We start from the raw sequence: 22,798 nt of genomic DNA, 5'->3' as shown, positions 1-22,798 counted from the left end.
AAGAAACAATGCACTCAGATGTAAATAGACCCAGATCATTCATAACACTCACAATGATACACTTTTTTCAAGGGAAAATTTCTAAAAGTATATTCTGTTATGTTTTAAAATTTGGAAATAACTGTTAGAAGGGCCAAAATTTGAGACATATCCAAAATTCTAAATGCTCATAAGTATTGATTTGATGAATTAAAGAATGAATCTACCTTTATTCTGCATCACTAGCATCCATTAGGAAGGAATTCACTTGGCTATCCATTGCTCATGCTTCATTCACTCTTACTGGGTCATGGATGCTAAGGTGCGCAAATAGTGCAGAGCAAATAGGGTTTTCAGAAGTTCACTAGCTTTAGCTGAATCCACATGATACCAAACATGTAAATGGACATTTCTCCTTTAAAAAAATTTTACATATGATAACTCATGTTGTGTAGACCACACCTTTCTTGGGATATTCTTTACTAGGCACTCCTTTGATGATTTAAATATTTTAATTATGAGTTAGTATGGTCACTGACATGAATACTGTTACATATCTGAATTAATATGTTTGTTTAGCTTTCATGTAGTAAGATCACTGAGAAAATGGAGTTGGGTGGGACAGAGGAGAAGGGAGAGGACATTTTTCTCCCTGTAAGTAGTTAATATGTCTTCCAAGTGGCCCAACTCCTTACAACTTCCTTTTTGAAAAAAGTGTATTATTAAAAGTACAATTTCTTCACCTTTTATAATAGGTCTATTGGTCTTGGACTATACAAAGTAACTCAATGATTTTATGAACATAAGCGTGCATGTTTAATGATAGGAGCTAACTTTTCTCTTTCATTATATTGGTTTCCACATATCAATTGTAATCTATTGGATGGAATTTATAGGCTAAAACCTTTCAAATGCCTCTAGTGGATAATGCTGAAAAAGACCATAGAACATTAGGCCTCCTGATTAGCTTATCGGAATTTATTTGCTCAGACTAATCAAACAATAAGGTAAAAGAATAAAAGAAGATGAGAACAGGGAAGTCCAATTATCACAATGCAGTTTACTTTATCCAATTAAAGTGTAAAAACTCAAATGGAAGTCACAGTCTTGTAATGAAATCATGGAAGTGACATACCATCATTCCCGCTATATTCTGTTGGTCACACAGACCAACCCTGGTACAATTTGGGAGGGCACTACAAAACAGTATAAATACCAGAAGACGAGAATCATTAGGGGCTTCTTGGAGGCTGACTACCACAGCCATTGGGAAGTTCCTGTCCTCAATTCCCCCACATGCATTGACGCAGAAATTCGAGTCTCTGTTTTCTCTTGGATTTCAGTCTATGTTATTAGCAATGTATATGTAGCTTATGCACTCAAGCACTTTTTTGAATTTAGACACTTTAAGACCACACACTTAAAAACAGCACATACCATAGAATTTACCCATTTAATGTGTAGAAATTAGTGTTTTTTGTTATATTCACAGAGTTGTACGTCTATTACCACAATCAATTTTAGAACATTTTCATTATCATAGAAAGAACCCCTATCCCTTTAGCTATCATTCCCCAATTCTCCTTCTCCTCTCAGCCCTAGACAACTAGTAATCTATTTTATGTCTCTGCAGATTTGCCTATTCTGGATATTTCACATAAATGGAAACATACAATGTGTGGTCATTTGTGACTAGCTTCTTTAAATTAAAACATTTTCAAGGCTCATCTATGTTAAATCATGAATTAGTATTTCATTTTTTTATTGCTGAATAATATTCCATTATATTGATACTTATCTATTCATCAGTTGATGAATATTTGTGTTGTTTCCACTTTTTGGTTATTTACATATAGTGCTGCTATAACCATTTGTATATAAAGTTTTTTGTGAACCTATGTTTTTATTTCCCTTGAGTATATACCTACAAGTGGGAGTGTTGGGTCATAAGGTTACTGTATATTTAACCATTTGAGGAACTACCAGACTGTTTTTCAAAGTGATTATAACATTTTACATCTCTACTAATAGTGTATGGAAAATCCAATACCTTCACATCCTCATCAACTTGACATTATCTATATTTTGATTGTAGCTCTAGTGGGCTGAATAATGGCCCCCAAAGATATGCAGGTCCTAATTTCTGAAATCTATAAATATTACCTTGGGTTATATGTTGTTAATATTATTATTATTGAGTTGGAAGTGTTCTTGTATTCTAGATATGAGTCCCTTATGCAATATATGGTTTTCAGAATTTTTCTCTCATTCTTTGGGTTGTCTTCATTCTCTCAATGATGTTTTTGAAGTACTGAAGTTTTTAATTATAATAATGTACAATTGATTTCTTTATTTCTTTTAATGCTTGTGATTTTGGTGTCATATCTAAAAAACCATTGCCAAAGGCAGGGTCATGAAGATTTATATCTATGTTTTCTTTTAAGCATTTCAGAATGTTGCTCTTATATTTAGGCCTATGTTCTACTTTGAGTAAACTTTTGAATATGTTGTCTGATAGGGATCCTACCTGATTCTTTTCCAGTAGTCCCAGCACCATTTGTTGTAAAGACTATACTTTCTTCACTGAATAATCTCAGAACCCTAGTCAAATTTAATTTACCATAAAGGTGATGGTCTATTTCTGGACTCTCAATTCTACCACTTGGTATGTCTATCTTTATGCCAGTGACATACTATTTTGGTAACTGTGATCTTACGGTAAGTTTTGAAACCAGAAAGTCTGAGTCTTTTAACTTTGTTCTTCTTTTCCAAGATTGTTTTGGCCATTATGGATCCCTTGGATTTTCATATAAATTTAAAGATCAGCTTGTTTAATTTCCACAAAGAAGTTATCTGAGATTTTGATAAAGATTGCATTGAATCTGTAGACCAATTTGGGGAGTATTGCCATGTTAATGAACATGAGATATCTTTCTATATATTTAGGTCTTCCTTAATCTCTTTCAACAATATTTTGTAGTTTTCAGAATAAAAACTTTGTACTTGTTTTTATTAAATTCATTGCTAAGTATTTTATTCTTTATGATGCTATTGTAAATAGAATTGTCTTAATTTTATTTTCAGTTTGTTCATTACTACTGCACAGAGAAACACTTAATTTTATATATTGATCTTGTATCCTACAACCTTGCTAAATTATTTATTTATTTATTATCCTCACCTGAGGACTTTTTTTTTTTTTTTTTCATTTTTATTTTCAGATAGAGTGGGAGGGAGAGGGAGAGGAAGAGAGAGAGAGAAACATCAATGTGAAAGAGACACATCAACTGGTCGCCACCCACATGACCCCAACCAGGGCCGGGGACAAACTGCAACCGAGGTACGTGCCCTTAGGGACCCTCTGGTCCATGGGCCAATGCTCTAACCGCTGAGCCAAAGTGGCCAGGGCTATTTATTAATTCTAACAGGCTTTTAACTGGATTCTTAATGATTTTCTATACAAGATTACGTCGTCTGCAAACAGAGATTACTGCATTTCTTCCTTTCCAATCTGGATGCCTTTTATTTTACTTTCTTACCTAATTATTCTGGTCAAAACCTCCAGTTCGATTTTGAACAACAGTGGTGATGCACACATTTCTTATCTGGTTCCTGATCTTAGGAGGAAAGCATTCTATCTTTCACCATTGAATATGCTATTAGTTGAGAGATTTTCATAGATATCCTTGATCACATGAAGGAAGTTCCCTTCTATTCCTAGTTTGCTGAGTGTTTTTAACATTAAGGGATATCGAATTTTGTCAAATGCTCTTTCTGCATCTATTAAGATGATCATGTGGTTTTGTTTATTTTAATATTGATTGGTTTTCTTATACTGAAACATGCTTATATTCCTGGGATAAATCCCACTTGGTCATGAGGTATAATACTTTTAATATGCTGCTAAATTTGATTTGCTAGTAATTAGTTGAAGATTGTTGTGTTTATAAACATAAGATATATTGGTCTGTGTATATATATTTTTTCTGGTGGTGTTTCTTTTCTGTTCCTGGTATCAGGTAATACTGAACTCATAGAATGAGTTGAGAAGTGTTTTCTTCTATTTTTTTTGGAAAAGTTTGTGAAGAATTGGTATTACTTCTTTAAATATTTGGTAGAATTAATCAATGAAGGCTTCTAATCCTGGAGGTGTTTTTGTTGTTGTTAAAAGCTTTTAATTTTTATTCAGTCTCTTTATCTATTATAGCTCTAGTCTGATGTCTTATTTTTTAAAAATCAGTTTCAGTAATTTTGTGCTTTCTAAGAATTTTTTGCCCTTCATCTAGATTATCTAATTTGGCATACAGTTGTTCAAAGTGTTTGCTTATAATTCTTTTTATTGCTCTAAGGTCAGTTAGTAATGCCCCTCTTTCATTCTAATTTTAACTATTTGAATCTTCTCTATTTTTTTCTTGGTCAGTCTAGCTAGTTAAAGGTTTATTAACTTTGTTTATCTTTGTGAAGATAAACAGCCAGCAGATGAGCGAATATAATAAAGATTAAAAAAAAAAACAAAAAAACACCATCACAGTAAAACAGTACAGAAAATCAATGATCATTTGAAAAGATCAATGAAGTCAACAAAACTTTAGCAAAGCTGATAAAGAAAAGAGGTGGAAGACACAATTATCAATATTAGGAATGAAAGATGAGATCACTACAGATATTGTAAATATTTCAAGGATAATAAGGAACTACTATAAACAGGTCTACACACTTCAATTTGACAACTTGGAGAAATGGATCCATTGCTTGAAAATAGAAATTACTACAGTTCATCAAATATGATATAAATAATTTTAATAGCTCCAACTATTAAGGAAATTGAATTTGTAATTTAAAAACTGCAAAAAAGAAATCTCTAGGCCAATATGTTTTCACTATAGAATTCTACCTATGTTTAAAGAATAATAACAGCCCTGGCCAGTTTGGCTCAGTGGTTGGAGCATTGGCCTGCAGACTGTAGAGTCCCAGGTTCAGTTCCCACTAGGAGCATGTACCTTGCTTGCAGTTTGTCCCCAGCCCCAGTTGGGGTGGTGTGGGTGGCAACCACCCGATGTCTCTCTCACATCAATGTTTCTCTCTCTCTCTCTCTCTCTCTCTCCCCGCCCCCCCCCCCCCTTCTATCTGAAGATAAATGCATAAAAGGAGGTCCTCGGGTGAGGATAAAAAAAAAAAAAAAAGAATAACACAATTTTATACATTATTTTCTGGGTAATAGGGAGGAATATATCCCAATTCATGTTACAAAGCTAATATTACCCTGATACCAAAACCAGACAAAAATATTACAAAACCCTCCTACAGATTACTATCCCCTCATGAATATAGATGCAAATTCTCAACACAATATTAGCAAACAGAAATCAGCAATATACAAAAAGAATTATACACCATAACCAAGTGGGCTATATTCTAGAAAAACAAAGCTTGTTTAATATTTGAAAAAACAATCAATGTTATTTACCATGTTCACAGGCTAATAAAGAAAACCGCATGATTGTCTCCATAGATGGAGTAAAAGCGTTGGAAAAATTCAACTTCTATTCATGACAAAAACCTTCAATTACAAAAAGAGCATGTATAAAAAAAATCCAACAGCTAACATTTACTTAATACTGAAAGATTGTATGCCCTCCCCCTAAGACAGGAAACAAGGTAAAGATATATAAAGATATATACTCTCACATCTATTATTTAACATAGTTCTAGCCTATACAATAAGGAAGGAAAGAGGTAAAAAAAAAAAAAAATACTGATATAATACTTAACACTACTGAACTGTATACTTAACAATGGTTTCAAAGTAGAAAAAATTGTGGGGTTTTTTTACTACAATTAAAAATGTGAAGATGTAAAGGAAGTAATACTACCAACTTTATTGGCAGCTGACATGATTTTCAACACAGAAAATCCCAAAGAATCTACAGAAATCTCCTAGAACCAATAAGTGAGTTCAGCAAGGTCGTAGAATACCAGACAAAGAAAATTCAATAGTATTTCCATATACTAGCAACAAAAATATGGGAACCAAAATTCAAAAGATAATGCTTATAACTGCTTAAAATTTTTTGCTTAGGTGTAAACCTAGCAAAACATGTACGGGATTTGTACACTGAGAATTGCAAACTGCTGATGAAAGAAATCAAAGAAAATCTAAATAAATGGAGACACATAATGTGTTAATCAATTGGGAGATCAATATATTGGTATCAGTTCCCCAAAATTGATATACAAGTTTAATACAATTTCTATTAAAATCTCAGCAAGATCCTGGCCAATTTCACTTAGTGGTTAGAGCTTTGGCCTTTGGACCGAGGGGTCCTGGGTTTGATTCCCCATGAAGGGTAAGTTCAATCCCTGGCCCTGGTGGGGGTCATGCAGGAGGCGACAAATCTATGTGTCTCTCTCAACACATCCATGTTTCTTACTCTCTCTCTCTCTCTCTCTCTCTCTCTCTCTCTCTCTCTCCCTCCCTCCCTTCCACTCTATCTAAAAGCCAATGGGAAAATGTCCTCAGGTGAGAATTAACCAAAAAAAAAAAAAAAAAAAAATCTCAGCAAAACTTTTTGTAGATAATAAACAAGATTACTCTAAAATTTATGTGAAAAGGCAAAATAACTAGAAGATCTAAAACAATGTTCAAAAATAAGAATAAAGTGTATGAAAACAATATATTCACTTTTAAGACATATTATATAGCTATTGCAATCAGGGTGATATGGTACTGAGAGAGGAACAGAAGAGAGAACTCAGACCCATGCAAATAAGACTAACTGTTTATTGACAAAGGTGGAAAAGCAGTTTAATGAAGGAAAGATAAAGTTTTTATCAAATGGTGCTGAAGTAATTGGACACCCAAAACATGCATCTATACAGAAATTAGCTCAAAATGGATTATAAACTTAAATGTAAAAAATAAACTCTAAAATGTTGGAAAAATACATAGGAGACCATTTCCAGGTCTTGGGCTTGACACCAAAAATAATCCATAAAAGTAAACTTTGATCAACTGGACTTTATCAAAATTAAAATCTTGTGCTCTGCAAAAGACCTTGTTTAGAGGATGAAAAGACAAACTACAGACTGGGAGAACAGATTTGCCAATTATATATCTAGCAAAGGACTAAGATCTAGAAAACCTAAACAACTCTCAAAACTCAGTGGTTAAAAAGATCCAGAATATGGGGAAAAGACATGAACAGACATTTCATTAAGGATATAAATATAGCAAATGAGCACATGAAAAGATGTTCAACAATATTAGTGGTTAAGGAATGCAAATTAAAATCAAAATGAGATATCAGAATGACTAAAGTAAAAATAGTGATAATACTCACTGCTGGTGAGGATGTGGAAGGACTAGAACACTCTTACCTTGGTGGGGATATAAAATCGTGCAGCAGCCATTCTGGGAAACAGTTTGGCAATTTTTCAAAAGCTAAATATACAACTATTATATGACCCAGAGATTCTACTCTTGGGGATTTATCCCAGAGACATGAACTCATATGTAAAAAATAGAAGCTTTATAGACACTTTATTTGTAATAGATGAAAAAGTGGAAACAACCCAGACATCCTTCAATAGGTGAGTGGTTAAACAAACTATGATACACCAACACCGTGGAATACTACTTAACAATAAAAAGGAATGAGCTATTTATGAAACATGGAAGAATTATGCTGATAGAAATAAAAGTCAATCCCAAAGTTTACATTCTGTGTAATTCCATTGAACATTCTTCAAATAACAAAACTATAGCAATAGAGAAGAGATTAGCGGTAGCCAGTGTTTAAGGGAGGAATGGAGCCAGATGAAAGTATGTGTGGGTGTCAAAGGGCAACATGAGAAATCCTTGTGGTGATGACACTGTTCTGATCTTGACTGTATCAATCTCAACATCCTGATTGTGATGTGAGCCTATAGTTTCACAGGATGTTACCACTGGGGGAAAACTGGAAAAAGGGCATATATAATCTCTTTCTATTATTTCTCACATTGCATGCGAATCTACACTTATCTCAAAATAAAAAGATTGAAAATAAACAAACAAAACATAGCTTCCTGGATGAGAAAAATGATTGTAGATTCTCTGAAATTAAGATCTAGCCATTCTGGCAGTATGCTACCTTAGTGAAGGGATGTTCTAGCAAATTTAGCCAGTGATAAGTCATTTATCCATAGGTCAATGTCCTTTGTATGAAGGAATACAGAGCCTCCAACACTCTGAAACTAGGACATGCACACATTTCTGCAGGATTGCAATGCTCAGTTTAGAGCTGACACAGATGTTCACTCTAATGTGTTAGTGCTACTATGTCCACAGTGCATGAGAACTGTTGAAAGAAAAACTCCTTGTGAAGCAATGCACCTTGTCATAACCACCTTCTATGGATTTTAAATGAAAAACCTATAGCTTTAGTAAAGATGAGACCTTGAGGTATAAATTGAGTAATTCAATCTTAAGATGAATTTATTTTTTTTGTAAAAACCAAGGTAAGAATCCTCTTATATTAATAATTTGTAAAATATATCTTTTCTTTTCCTCTGATTGTCATCTCTCTCTCCTCTTCTCTCTTTGACAAATGAGTCAGGGGGATCTTAATTTGTTCAAGTAGACCTAAGTTAATTTTTCTGTTTTATTTATTCATTTTTTTTATCCTCACCCGAGGGCATTTTTGCATTTATCTTTAGATAAAGCAGGAGGGAGAGAGGGAGAGAGAGAGAAACATCAATGTGAGAGAGACACATCGACTGACTGCCACCCACAAGACCCCAACCGGGGCCAGGGACAAACTGCAACTGAGGTACATGCCCTTAGCGGGAACCGAACCCGGGACTCTCCAGTCCGCAGGCCAACGCTCTAACCACTGAGCCAAACCGGCCAGGGCTAATTTTGCTGTTTTAAAAAAAAGTGCCCATTCTGGGCTCCAAATCACCTGCACAATTTGTAGACTCCTTTCCTGGATTTTATAATCACAAGAGCTTTCCACCAGGCAGATGATGAAGAGTTTGATGTGCAGTCAAAGGAACTAAGCTAGTCTGCTCTTTTCCTTCCTGTTGGTTTTTCTGATAGGTTTGTCCTTTTGTTCCAGAAATATTCTCAAGTAATCTCTAAAACTGATAACTTTTCTTCCCAAGAATAAAATGGAAACAAGTCAATCGTTTATCTCTGGGGTGCCTCAGGGGTGAAAAGTACCATACACTGCACATGTCCTCACCCAGGCCACTCAGCGATGACATAGTTCTCCTGAACTTTGCTCCAGCGGATCCTGGGGCTGGCTCCGTGCCAAGCTCTCTAAATGCACGTAGGTCTGTTTATACCTGGCAGCCGTGTTTTCATGGCAGGAACTTTATCATCTCTGTTTAGAGTGTCTGTAGAATGAATGCACCACAGGAAGTCTAAGCAAGATTTTTGACAAATGCTCATAGATTTCTGTGTTTGGACACCCAAATTTTATTTAACAATCAGAAAACTAAGAGCATGAACTCATTTATACATTAGAAGGCTTTACTCGTAATACTACAATGTGCACTCTATACAGACATCGTTAGCTTTTGTAAGAGCTTCTGATTGCGGACACTTACATATAAGTTTATGACTTTCTAGGTCTTGTTCATTCTCAGAGTTGCCTTAAATCATCACACACACAAAAAAAACCTGGGAATGTGGAGAATGTGGACATATTACCGAGTTTAAAGAAGGTCAGAGAGTTGACCAAGGCAGTTATTTCCCCTCCTCATTAGTATTTTGAAAGTCAAAACAAAATCAAGAAACATTTATTGAGTACCTACTGTGTGGAAGATATTGTACCAGGGTTCAGGCAATATGAGCAAGCAGCTTAAACCCGGCCCTTGCCTGCAAGGAGCTTGCAATTTACTAGCAAGGGGGAAAAAAAAAAAAAAAAAAAATATATATATATATATATATATATATATATATATATATATATTACTCAATATAAAAGTGTTCAATAAAGATATTGAATAATAGTACAAGGTGGCAATAAAATCTGTCGTGGATGATAGTTTGTTCTGAATTAAATAAATGATACTTCGATACTTGGTTTGAGGTCAGTAGAGAAAGAGAACAATTCAAGCTCGGTCACAAAAGAAGTCCTGATAGAAAGCAGAGAGCATGTAGAATGAGAACATCTATGCTGATTTTCTAAGGAAATGGACTCCATATCATTTAACTTGTCCCTGAGGATCAGAGTTGTCATCAACCAATATGCTCACTTTCTAATTATAAAATGCCTTATTTCCCAAAAGCTGTGCCCTCCCCTCTCTGCCTTGGCCCTGCCAATCCCAGACCCTCTGCTGCAGCATGATGGTTGTGCTGGAAAATGTGGCAGAGCGTTCTTGCTATTTCCCAAAAGTTCTTTGGCTTCAACCTTAGAAATTGCCCCAGAGAGTGAAGCTTCCTGGGCTGCAGTCAGCAGAAAGACTATGCAAATAAAAGTGTTTTTCTGCCTCTATGAGAAGAGGACATGCACATTCCTCAGTGTCCCTCTGAGACGGAGGACTTGAAAAGCTGGCGTAGGTTCCTAAATGAGGAACAGCAAGCCTCCTGATTTACAGCACACAGCTCTCTACTAGTGTCTGGCTGTTTAAACTGTTCTGCAGCTGTGAGTGCTCCATCGCTGCACAAGGAGCCTACGCGAAAGGGGCCCCAGTGGACAGAGCCAGGAAGGGGCTGCCATCTAGGGCCCCTGGGCTTCCAACAACTGCAGATTGACTATTTCACAACCCTAGTGTCTCTGCCTGTAAAAACAAAGGGGTTAAGCATCTTGGCTGTGATTGGTACCATGAGATCTACTTAGGGATTTTGTTGGGTTGATTATAATTCTACATGGATAAAATGCTTTACCCATATTTAATAGAAACTTATAATACATGTATTTTAAATTCCTCTGTATCCACAGATGTAATCTTTGGTAGCTTGAGCATACCTGTGAGTCTTAACAGTTTTCCTCTCTTTTGAAGGTTGCTGGACATTGAAAGTGAAATGATCAAATTTGCCAGTTACTATGCTGGCACTGCTGTTGCAGTTCTCATCACGGGATACATTCAAGTTAGTAGAGCCTCTGCTTTACTTCTTGACCAACATCTGGGTTCAAAGACATTACAGTGAAATGCAAAGTGTGCTCATCAACTTTTGCATTGTTCACAAGCCCTAAGGAGTACTGGATTTTTTTTCAAGGGGACATGAGAGAATGAGAAGTTTTTCCTCTCATTCGGAGAGGAGGATGTAAGCGGCTGTCTAGAGAGATGAAGACTGGATCTTTTATTTCAACATCTGTCCTTCCCTTCCCTCCCCACTTTACCCTCTCCTCCAAACTCAGGAATAGACAGTATGGGTGTGTTTGTAGAGGAAGAAGGAGTGGTCTGGAGAAAGCCGGGCATTGGGAGTTGGAGGAAAGCAAACTATTTTTTTTCTCTTTCATTGCTAACGTCTCACCAAACTGCATTCCAACCCAAATTCTGTAAACGGAATAGAGCACATTCTAAACTTAAGCCATGGAAAGACCTGGAGTTACTTAACCCTTATTAAGAAAAAAAGTATTTTTTTTTTCCACCTCCTGTAGGAAAAATAATAAACCTCCCCACAATTCATTCAAGAATTCCAGGAAGTTAGTGCTAGTTGAAGAGAGACACGCATCACTTTTTCCCATTCTGGCACTGGGAGTTTTACTGACATGCTACTTTGCTTGGTGGGGGGAAACTATTAGCAGATTGTCTGCTTGTGTCATAATTGTTAGCTTATTTTCTCTGAAAATCACTGACCAACAGCCTGAAAACTATGCATAAATGCTTGCTGGCAAGCCTCTCAGGGGAAGAAGTGGCATGCAAGACTAGTGAGTTAAGAGCAATAATCATTGTTGGTGCTGTGAGCCGTATTTTACACACGAGGAAAGTGATGCTCAGTAAGGTTAAGTCTGAAAGCGGCAGAGCCGGATTCAAACCCAGATCTCCCGGCTTCCCTGCTCCCAGCTGCTCTGCTCACCTCCACTGCTAGGAGCAGGTGTCAGCTCGCACCTCAGTGCCCAAAAAGAGGCGTTTCGTGAATTGTTTTCCTCCTTTTCTCAACGGTTACGTTGAAAGTATTTTCTTCTGAAAAGAGAAGGAATTAATAAGTGTTGTTAACATGGCAATGCTAAACATCTTTGCTCCATTTCCAGATATGCTTTTGGGTAATTGCCTCAGCTCGTCAGATACAGAAAATGAGAAAGTTTTACTTCAGGAAAATAATGAGAATGGAAATAGGATGGTTCGACTGCAATTCAGTGGGAGAGCTGAATACAAGATTTTCTGAGTAAGTGGCTGGTAGGATATTTTAATGTATATATATTTTTTTAAATAATAAAACTCTTATTTTTAAATTAAATAATGATTGGAAACATTTTCAGTTATTTTGTAATGTAATCTATTGGGGTGACATTGGTTAATAAAATTATATAGGTTTCAGATATACGATTCTATAATACATCATCTGTATATTATATTGTGTGTTTAGCACCCCAAGTCTCCTCAGTAATTCTCAATGAGCCCCGAGTAATTAGAACCAGTTCGATGGGATTAAACTTTGAAGTCCAGTGAAAGATGGTGTGTAGTGGAGTAAAGGTAAAAGTAGACTGAATGTTGGGACCCTTAGGTTCCAGCACTATTCTGCCTCTTACTGTGACCTTGGACAGACACATAACCTTGCTAGAATACAATTGTCCAATCGCTGTGTAATGGCTTAGGTCCTTTTTTTGCTATCAAGTCCTAAACCCTGTTTGCTCCACCTGGACAAGAGATTATAGTAATTATATTCAACCAATATTCCAGAGCACTTACTCTATGCAAGACATGAAGATAAACCACAGAACTCCTCATCTCAAGGAACTTACAGTCTAGTAGGAAGATAAAAGGTGCAAGCAAATAAATAGAGCAAACCCATATTGATTGCTTATTATAGCCTAGGAACTGTTTTAAGTGCTTTACATATAACTAATCCTCATTACTACCACTGAGGTAGGATTTGTCATTATCCCCATTTTACAGATGAGGAAACTGAGGCACAGAAAGGTTAACTAACTTGCCTACGAACAGCTTGTTTCGATTCAGGGTCTGGCTCTAGAATCTGTCCTCTTAATTACTATTCTGTTATAGCAGAATGCGATATTTGTATACACATACACACACATGTATACAGATTAGTACATTGGTATGGAAACACAGGAAGGAAGATATTACTTCTTTCTGGGGAATTATATAAGTTTTTATGAATTAGTTGGTATGTGAGTAGAACCTAAAAGAATTTACAGGTATAAAGAAGGAAAGAATGTCTCTTCAGGACAGACCAAGCATACTAGCTATAAAAACGAGACAAATAAGATGGTTTCCAAAAGCCTTTGCCAATGTTTAATGGACACCAGTTGGGAAAACTGGTGAAGGGCAAATTTGCTGCAGCAAATTTTCCAAGACGTGAGAGTCAGTTATGTTTCCCAAGGGCAATGGGGTTCAGAGGTAAGACTATTTTAGAAGAGAAAGATGGAGATTCCTTAGTAAAACATTTGAATGGACCAAATTCCATTTTAGTGATCAAAGCCTCTCTTGTTTCTAGTGATATTAATAAAATCAATGATGCCATTGCTGACCAAATGGCCATTTTCATTCAGCGCATGACCACGAGCATCTCTGGGTTCCTGCTGGGATTTTACCAGGGTTGGAAACTGACCTTGGTTATCATCTCTGTCAGCCCTCTCATTGGGATTGGAGCAGCTGTCATTGGTATGGTAAGAATGTCTTCTTATTTCTCTCCATGGGAAGACATCGGCTCTGAGAAACAGACGAAATTGTAAGCTCGAGGCCTTTTTCTCGAGTATGGTTAGTCAACGCCTTGATCACTAATTTAATTGATTATTCCTTAGTATCAAACAACATTTCATAAGTTAGGGATTAATGACATTTTAATAATATAAATATTATTGTATTAATAACAATAACAACTACATTTATTGAGCATTTACTGTTGGGCTAGGCACTATGAGGAACTTTATATACGTTATCTCTAATCTTTATGAAATCTTATAAACGGGTGGAGAACCCTTTTTCTGCCAAGGACTATTTGGATATTTATAACATCATTCATGGGCCATACAAAATTATCAACTTAAGAATTAGCCTGATGTATTTGGTCAGGCTAATTTGGTGAGGCTGTGATGTTAGCTGGTATTGATTTCGAGGCCTTGTATGGCCCGTGGGCCAGATGTTTTCCACCCCTGTATAAAGTATTAATGCCATTTTAAATATAAGACACAGAGACTCAGGGGGGTACTCTAAAGGGACTTGTCCGAGACTGTACAGCCAGTGACTGACAGAACAGGATTCGAATTCAAGGGAGACTGACTCCAAATGTCCACCCACTCTCCAATATGCCTATCTGGTCTCCCAAGCTCAGATGCTCCCCTCAGAAAGGCCCAACAAATATACCCATATCAGTAACAAGCACCTAAAAGAGATTTCTACAATCACAGCTGTGTTCTCCATTCCATCTGATCAGTTTCAGAGAGATTACCTGGCCCATTCTGAGCAGTTTCCCAGTCATAGTCTCCATCCCCCAGGTACACAGGCCAAGAAAAAGCATATGAGTCGGCCCTGGCCAGTTTGGCTCAGTGGTTAGAGCATCGGCCTGCGGTCCGGAGAGACCCGGGTTCGGTTCCCGCTAAGGGCACGTACTTCGGTTGCAGTTTGTCCCCGGCCCTGGTTGGTCGTGCGGGTGGCAGCCACTTGATGTGTCCCTTTCACGTCAATGTTTCTCTCTCTCTCTCCATCCCCCCCCCCATCACCCCTACTCTATCTGAACAAAAAATGGAAAAATGTCCTCGGGTGAGGATAAAAAATAAAATAAAATAAAAATTTTAAAAAAGCATATGAGTAGGAATTTGGGGTTATCCTAGTGAAAACACACTCCCAAGGACCAAGAAATTATTATGGTTTACTTTTAGAGCAGCCACATTAGATAGCAGGTCCTGGGACCAGGCACACTAATAATTTGCTGTAAATGAAAGTAGAATTGAGGTGCAAAGCTCACATTATTGAGCAACAGGTACCGATCTTCATGATGATATTTTTCTAGAGGAATATTCTCTACAACCCACTGGCTCTATTATTCAAACATTTCCCGGCTAACACAATAGCAAAGAGCTCATTCCACTTAACTAGATCACCACCTGGCTCTTTCACCTGGCTTAAGAAAGAAATGTTTAATTCATCAAAACTTCAGTTTCCTCATCTTAAAAACAAGGATAATAACTTCCAAAGTCATTGTGATGATTGAAGACAATCCATGTTATACACTCAGCACAGCACCTGACACAGAATTAACTACTAAAGAGATATTAGCTTTTAGTTTTTTCCAATCCACCATATCACTCAAGCTTTGCAAAGGTCTTTTCTACCAAATGCTTTCCGGCTGCACTCCAGAGAAGCCTCGGTTTCAGGGAGGGTCTTTGGCTCAGCCTCCAACTGTATGTAGTCATTTTGCTATGTCTACAAACATTTTGATTCATTTTTCCCCCTGCCAAATTCATTTAATCTCTTTCTTTAAGCCCATCATAAATTAATATTTACACTCTAATGGATCACATGTCATACTTTAACATATTGGAGACCAACAGCGTGGCCTGGTTTGCCCGGTTTTATTCAGGTTTAGGAGCACAGTCTCTCTTGTCTCAGCACCTCATCTGAAGTTCCTGGGAGTGCATCACTGATTTGCAATGTGGCAGCTCTGCACTGGTTTCTTCTTGAATTCAAGTCTGTGCAAGTTTGTGTAAAATGCTACAAGCGACTTCACTAGGCAAGACAAAAAAACGTGGGGGGGCAATATATGACATATTGGAAGTTTTTTTTTAATCCTCACCCAAGGATATATGTTTTTCTATTTGTCTTCAAATAGAGTGGGAGGGAGAGAGAGGGAGAGAGAGAGAAACATTGATGTGAGAGGGACACATTCACTGATTGCCTCCCGCATGACCCAGACCGGGCTAAGGACGAACTGCAACCGAGGTACATACCCTTGGCCAGAATTGAACCCACGACTCACTAGTCCTTGGGCCAACGCTCTAACTGCTGAGCCAAATCAAATAGGGCTGTATTGGAAGTTATTATGGGTTTTACTTGCCTTCAAATTTTACACTTACAATGAGAAACACGAGCAATTGTTAGATATTCCCAATCTATATTTTCAAAGCTCTTTTGTCAGTTTAATTGAAATATTCTGAGATTATTTAATGTGCCATCACCACAAAAACTGATAACATTTGTAACTACTTAATCATCTCATTGCTGCGCTGCCAGTGCACATTTGTGCAATAAGTTAGAAACAGCTCGCAGTAAAATCTGCAGTGTCACCCATAACACCCAACTTTTCATGTTGATGAAAATAGCCTCACTTTTTTTTATTGTTGCCTTTTCAATTCACAGAAGTTTTACCAAATGGGGACTTGTGAAATAAATATATTGCAATAAAATACTGCTTTTACGTCTTAGAATTGTGCTTAAGATTTTGTTTGATAAGAGTTTTACTGCTAAACATTTGGAAAAACTTGGAAGATAAAACCTCTTAGTGTGGGCACTATATGTTTTTTAGGTTTGCTGAGTGAGTTGATCTTCCACAATATTTGCTTTTCTCCCCCTTCTTGTTTCTTCATCTGTACCAGGATTTTCTTTGGTGGTTAATTCTAACTGGGACTCAATCTAAGTCCAATTTTGGAAAATGTAACTTGTTTAATATTAAGTGCGATGTCTTTTTATTTCCTTTCATGAAAAGCAAAGTTGTTGAGCCCCTACAGTCAAGTGAAAATAGTGTAGTATTTATCTGACGCTTTCTCCTGTGGAATTACCTCTGCCTCATCATGAGTTTGTGTGCTCAGTAACTCTCGGTCATTCTCTATTCTAATAATGTGAGATCTGTACTTTCCTCTGGTCCTTGCCTCTTGATGTTTGTCTGTGAATTGTGCAATGGTCTTTGGCCAGTAGCAATAAAATACGATCCGGTTTGACTTCATAACTTCACTACTGTAATGCCTGAGACACTGCAGTCTCGCAGAATGCCCTATTTGGGACTTACTCCTTGAGAGGGTTTTTGAGGCTTACTTTTTGTTGTTGCTGTTATTTATCCTCATCCGATGATATTTTTCCATTGATTTTTAAAAAAAATTTTTTAGGGAGAGGGGCAGAAAGAGAGAGAGAGGGAGAGAGAGAAACATTGATGTGAGGCACATTGATTGGTTGCCTCCCGCTCAACCTCAACCGGAGCCAGAAATCAAACCTGCAGCCCTTTGGTCTGTGGGTCTCTAACTGTTGAGCCAAACTGGCCGGGGTGGGGTTGACTTTTAATGCAGTCATTTTGGTATGTCAACAACCAAACACCTGTGGATGAGGCTTAGCATGGATCAAACTTGGGCTAAATTCTTCCTCCGTGGATGCTGTGACTATGAGAATCTAGTCTTGTTTTAGGCATACCACCTAGTGACTCACCTAAACATATCCCTGAGTGAGACTGACTTACCTAACTGCCTGGTCTTCACATTTTGTTTTCTTTTTTATTTATTTTAGAGTGTGTCCACATTTACTGACCATGAACTGAAGGCCTATGCCAAAGCAGGGTCCGTGGCTGATGAAGTCATTTCAGCCATTCGAACAGTAGCTGCTTTTGGTGGTGAAAAAAAAGAGGTTGAAAGGTTGGTGAATTGAAATAAATGTCTGCCACTTTCCTGAATTTCCTTCATCCAGCTACTCCGACGCTTCCTCGTTTTTTGTACAAAGTGGCAGGTTCACCTTGGTCTGTGGTACCCTGAAGGGGCTTTTGTTCAAGAGGTAACTTGGCAGAATAATAAAATCAATCCAAGCACTACAAGGACTCCGAGGTCATTAGCTATGTGGTTTTAAAGATGTTCGAGTTGATAAGTTAGATATTTATTTCAAATTCTGGTGCAATGTATGTATACATACTGTACTGCCTGCCGGACTACAACACTGTTCACTGCCTTTAAGGACAAGCCTATGATGCTCTAAAATGCAGTTTCATACATTTGTATTGAACACGTTTTTATTCAATGTGTCTTATTCAGCTACTCTACTACACACTCTTTATTAAGTCTCAGATTTCAATTTAATCAAACAAAATTTAGCATTGGTATATTAAGACCATCATTCTAGGAGATTAATTCTTAATGAAAATAAAAACCTAAATGAACAAAACAACACAGCTATAAAACAATTTATTTAGCTTATTCTTTCATTTATCCAGTATTTATTGAGTGCTTCCATGTGCCACGTTATAAAATAACCACCGACTTAATTAAACTCCTATTTCATGTGTTATAGATCTAGTACGATTATATCATTCTCAACTGCTACCAAATTCACCAAATGAAAAAGAAAACAGGATTTACAACCTCTAATTATCTCTTTCCTTCTTTTATTTTTCATTTGCTTCTTTTGGTTTGTGGAATGAAGTTCTCTTATTTCTCATAAAAATTTTCAGTGGCATGTTTTCTTCACTATGAAAGATATTATCTTCTATTGTTAATGAAACAAGCAGTGTAAGTGCTTAAAAAATGTAACAAACATAGGGCAGACCTTCAGTCTTGTTCTGTGAAATGTTAAAAATTCTCCATTAATTTTTTTTTTTTTTTTTTTTGAGACGTAGGGAGGCAGTTGCAAAATGCCCAAGCTTTAAGACAATGCACATGATTAATGGCCAGGTGATAGAACTGCTGAAACTCAGTGCTTGGATCGAAATGTCCACAGCTATCCATGTCCCGTGACTGTGAATCTGACCCATCATGTTACAACATAGCATTCTTGGTCACAGGGTAGGTAGGGGAGTATGTAAACGTAGATGAGATGGTGCAAACACTAATTTCAAAGCTGCAGGGGAGACAGTTGCATCACTTTCTGATAGAAAGCATGTCATGTGACTTAATAAAACAATACAAGCACAAGTAGTACTGGATCTCTCATGTCCAAACATTTGTGCTGAAAAATTCTTCTCTCTTGGGGGCAAAGCTTACCCCATTGTACTCATCCCTGAAGTAATCCAGGGCATCGTCCCTTCAACTGATGTCATTGCCAGGTTGAAACAAACTTTACATAACTACATAGAAGTTACTGTTTTATTTCCCAAAAGCTGTCCTGTGTTTGGATGCTTCATCATCATTGAGGAAAGCCACTGTGCTGCGTGATCTGTATTAAACACTCTAACTTGAGCTGCTACCGCTGCTGATGAAATAGACTCAGATGTTTTCTCTTCACAGGTATGAGAAAAATCTTGTGTTTGCCCAGCGTTGGGGAATTAGAAAAGGGATAGTGATGGGATTCTTTACTGGATTGATGTGGTGTCTCATCTTCCTGTGTTATGCACTGGCCTTCTGGTACGGCTCCAAACTCGTCCTGGATGATGGAGAATATACAGCAGGAGCCCTTGTCCAGGTACTTTGGTCATGATGACCAATATGGAACATTTCCTGTTGGCATCTCAGAAAAGCCCACAGTTAAGGCATTTTGTTTGTTTCTTTAGTGTCTGAGGGAGGAAAGTGTCAATGATTTGGTGGAGTCCATCTGCTGAAACAAGTAATACATATGCATTTTACAGTGAAGGGATGCTGAGCATTTGAATGGATGAAACAAGCAATTTAACGATTCTCAATTAAATGAAGATTTTATAGCTGTAAAACAACATATTTTTTTTCTGACTGAGTCCAAAAGATAATATGCCATGAAAATTGAAAGTCAGTGATGTATCAACTGAAAATTAACAGCTCATGTAGTTGAGCTTAACAATAGCGTCAGCTATGTGCTAATGGACATATTTGTGAAAACATAGTGAGTTACTAAAATGCCAAGCCAATAACATCCTCAACTGAACAAGTAATGCAAACACATGTTATTGGTCACTGTGCTATAATGGTGCTCTAGCTGAGGCCATGACTCTAATTTTCAGTGTCCTTTCAGTTGTTCTGTCAAGAATTAGTTACTGAGCATCTACTATATGCCAGACTCATACAAAGTACAGGGGATGCAATGGTGAGCAAAACAAATGTGATCTTTGCCCTGATGAAATTTATAGTCTGGGGGGGAGACGAGCAATAAATTCATAATGGCATACGTGCATAATGACAAAAGGTAACATGTTATAAAGGAGAGGAGAGGGACCCTTTAAGGTGAATAGCAGGAACACCAGGGGTGGTTGGGTCAGGGAGAGGGCTCCTCCTGCTCACGCTCCACAGCCTTTCCTGCTTAGCTCACAGGCACTCTTGTTACAGCTGAACTCTTGTCATTGTTTGGATCCTCAGTCACCCGCACTGTGCCAGCCAGGCCTTCCATGCTCACGCCATCTTTTATTCTCCTGTATGGCTTTGCTGGACTTTCCCTTCAGGGCACTTGAATGAAATCAAACGTTTGCTTTTATTTACGCTTCTTCCCCTCCTTCCCACCCTCACACAGTAAGCTCCATGAAACCAGCGAGGTAAAACATGCAATATATGTTTCATTTGGCCTAGTACTTATTTAATAAAGAATATGAATTTAAGTACATTGATTCTTAAATAAGATATTTTGGTTCCGGACTCTAGGTAGGACAGGCTCCAATTAGACAATAAACAACAACAAAAAACACCAAAATCTTGTACACCAGAAATTCGCCAGCTGAAAGCCTGAGGTTTCAGATGTACCGCTTTAATATAAATACATTTCTAGGGAAAGCTGAGTCTTACAAATAGAAATGATTATCAGAGGCCAAAATATAATTGTTCTACTCCACTGCCTTTTTCCATGAAGAACACGATACACTAAGAATGGGTTTTAAATTCAGTTCTTTGCAAGATGAACAGTTGGCAACCCTTGAACTTGGTTTATAAAAATTAAATATGATAGCACACGTTAGACTATTTTTGTAAACTTTAAAATGATGGTGTAGATGGAAAGTGTTATAATTATCATAATTTAACCACGTTCTTACCTTTGACACAGCTTTGCACATTTGAAAAGCCGGGCAAAGTATTGCAGATCTGAAATCTGACTATAAAGTCTCCTTTCCTTATCGATCTAAAGACTCTTCATAATTTTCAACATTTATCGAACTAGAGACACCAGTAGTTGATTTTAGTTCCACCTGCTTATATCTGCTCATTCTGCAGAAGTACATGCATTGAGAAAAGACGTCTTTCTTTTCATTCCATGCCTGCAAGGAGCGGACGGAGAAAATAAATTGGTAAATTGAAAATTAAATAATATCTTATTCCAGTTGGAAACACTGAATTTAAAAACCCCTTGGTAACACGCTCTAGCAGGAATCCAATTTTATGTTTTTGTTAAAAGAAAAACTGAGGCATCTGAAAACTTTTAGGAGTTGACGTGAGCAAAAATAGCACCAATTAGTGCCAAAAGAATTCGTTAGAAGGGCTTCCCTGGTAGAAGTGAGGGGAGAGACTGATAAAGAAGAGGTGGAAGCAAAACAAGGAAATTATTTGGTTGGTTATAGCTTAAGCAGTTGTTTTATTTGGAAATGCCTAATTGGCTGTTTGTGATAGATTGTCCTTAGCTTTTGATTTCTTAACCTGAGGCAGTTTCAGGTTTAGGTCTTCATTTGCTCCCGTAGGCTGCTGAGGCACAAAAGCCACCTCAGTCTAATGACTGCCTTGCTTGATTAATTTAACAGTTCTCACCTTTGAGTTTCCTGCCAGTTGGATTGTGGGCTACTCCGTACCTTCTGTAAATAATTCATTTTCTCAATTAATACTTCTTGAGTACTTCCTACGTGCAGACATGGCACACTGTGTGTCTCTAACATTTCAGCCATCAATTATTTATTTTATTTTTTAAAATTTTACTTTTTGATTATAATATACATTTAATATTATTTTGTATTTGTGTACAGGTGTACAGGATAGTGGTCAGACAATAAGCTCTACAAAGCGCTCCCTCCGATACTTCCAGTGCCCACCTGGCACCACGTATAGTCATTAAAATATTATTGACTATATTCCCTATATTAGTTATCAATTATAAACTCACCTTCTACTTCTAACCTCTACCTGCAAGCTTATTACCAAGTTTATTACATATGGTAATTTTATTAAATACCTCACTCAGTGCTTCACACCTTGTATACAATGAATAATGTTACTCTCTATTACTGCTATTATTTTTTGTTGTTGAGTCCAGAAACTTAAATTTCTTACACCTTGAGAAATTTTTCTTTGGAAAGGTGAGAGACATCCTTAAACAGTAGTAGCGTGGATTGTTCTCTCCCTCTCCCTCTCTCTCCCTCTCTCTCCCTCTCTCTCCCTCTCTCTCTCCCTCTCCCCACCCCATTCCCTCTCTTTTCCTTCCCTTTCTCTCTTTCACTCATGCGTGCACACACCTTTTTGCCTCTACTTCTGAGCAGCGAGCTATGGAGACAGAGTATGCATGGGTTAAATGTTTTAATCCACTAAACTAATTAACAATTAGGTTAATCTAACACATTTTGTGATGCACAAAATCATTATTGGCTGCATGGTAATTGGTCATAAATGGTAAGGAGTTCACATAAATGACTGTAATTGGTACCACTTGTACCCAGACAACGATCATACTCTGCGATCTATTTGGAAGAAAGATAAGAGGGAACTGAGTAGTGCAGAAGGCTGCTCTTTCATGCCCCTCTTAAGCTTCTGGACTCAACAACAAAAAATAATAGCAGTAATAGAGAGTAACATTATTCATTGTATACAAGGTGTGAAGCACTGAGTGAGGTATTTAATAAAATTACCATATGTAATAA

The 22,798-nt window shown here is 37.2% G+C and overlaps 1 protein-coding gene across 2 annotated transcripts in view; it reads left to right on the top strand.

Annotated features, from left to right (window-relative positions):
• ABCB11 (ATP binding cassette subfamily B member 11) overlaps positions 1–22,798 on the top strand; it is a 73,058-nt gene that overhangs the window by 6,907 nt on the left and 43,353 nt on the right. For both annotated transcript variants that reach the window (XM_036254511.1, XM_036254510.1), the window contains exons 5-9: positions 10,969–11,056; positions 12,165–12,298; positions 13,592–13,763; positions 17,587–17,711; positions 19,290–19,464. In XM_036254511.1, coding sequence (XP_036110404.1) covers positions 10,969–11,056; positions 12,165–12,298; positions 13,592–13,763; positions 17,587–17,711; positions 19,290–19,464 — 694 coding nt within the window. The remainder of the gene's footprint in view (positions 1–10,968; positions 11,057–12,164; positions 12,299–13,591; positions 13,764–17,586; positions 17,712–19,289; positions 19,465–22,798) is intronic.

Source organism: Molossus molossus, unplaced genomic scaffold (genome assembly GCF_014108415.1).
Source record: "Molossus molossus isolate mMolMol1 unplaced genomic scaffold, mMolMol1.p scaffold_m16_p_11, whole genome shotgun sequence".
Lineage (NCBI taxonomy): Eukaryota > Metazoa > Chordata > Mammalia > Chiroptera > Molossidae > Molossus > Molossus molossus.
Note: the sequence above shows the minus strand (reverse complement) of the source record. Positions and strands in the feature narration are given on the sequence as shown.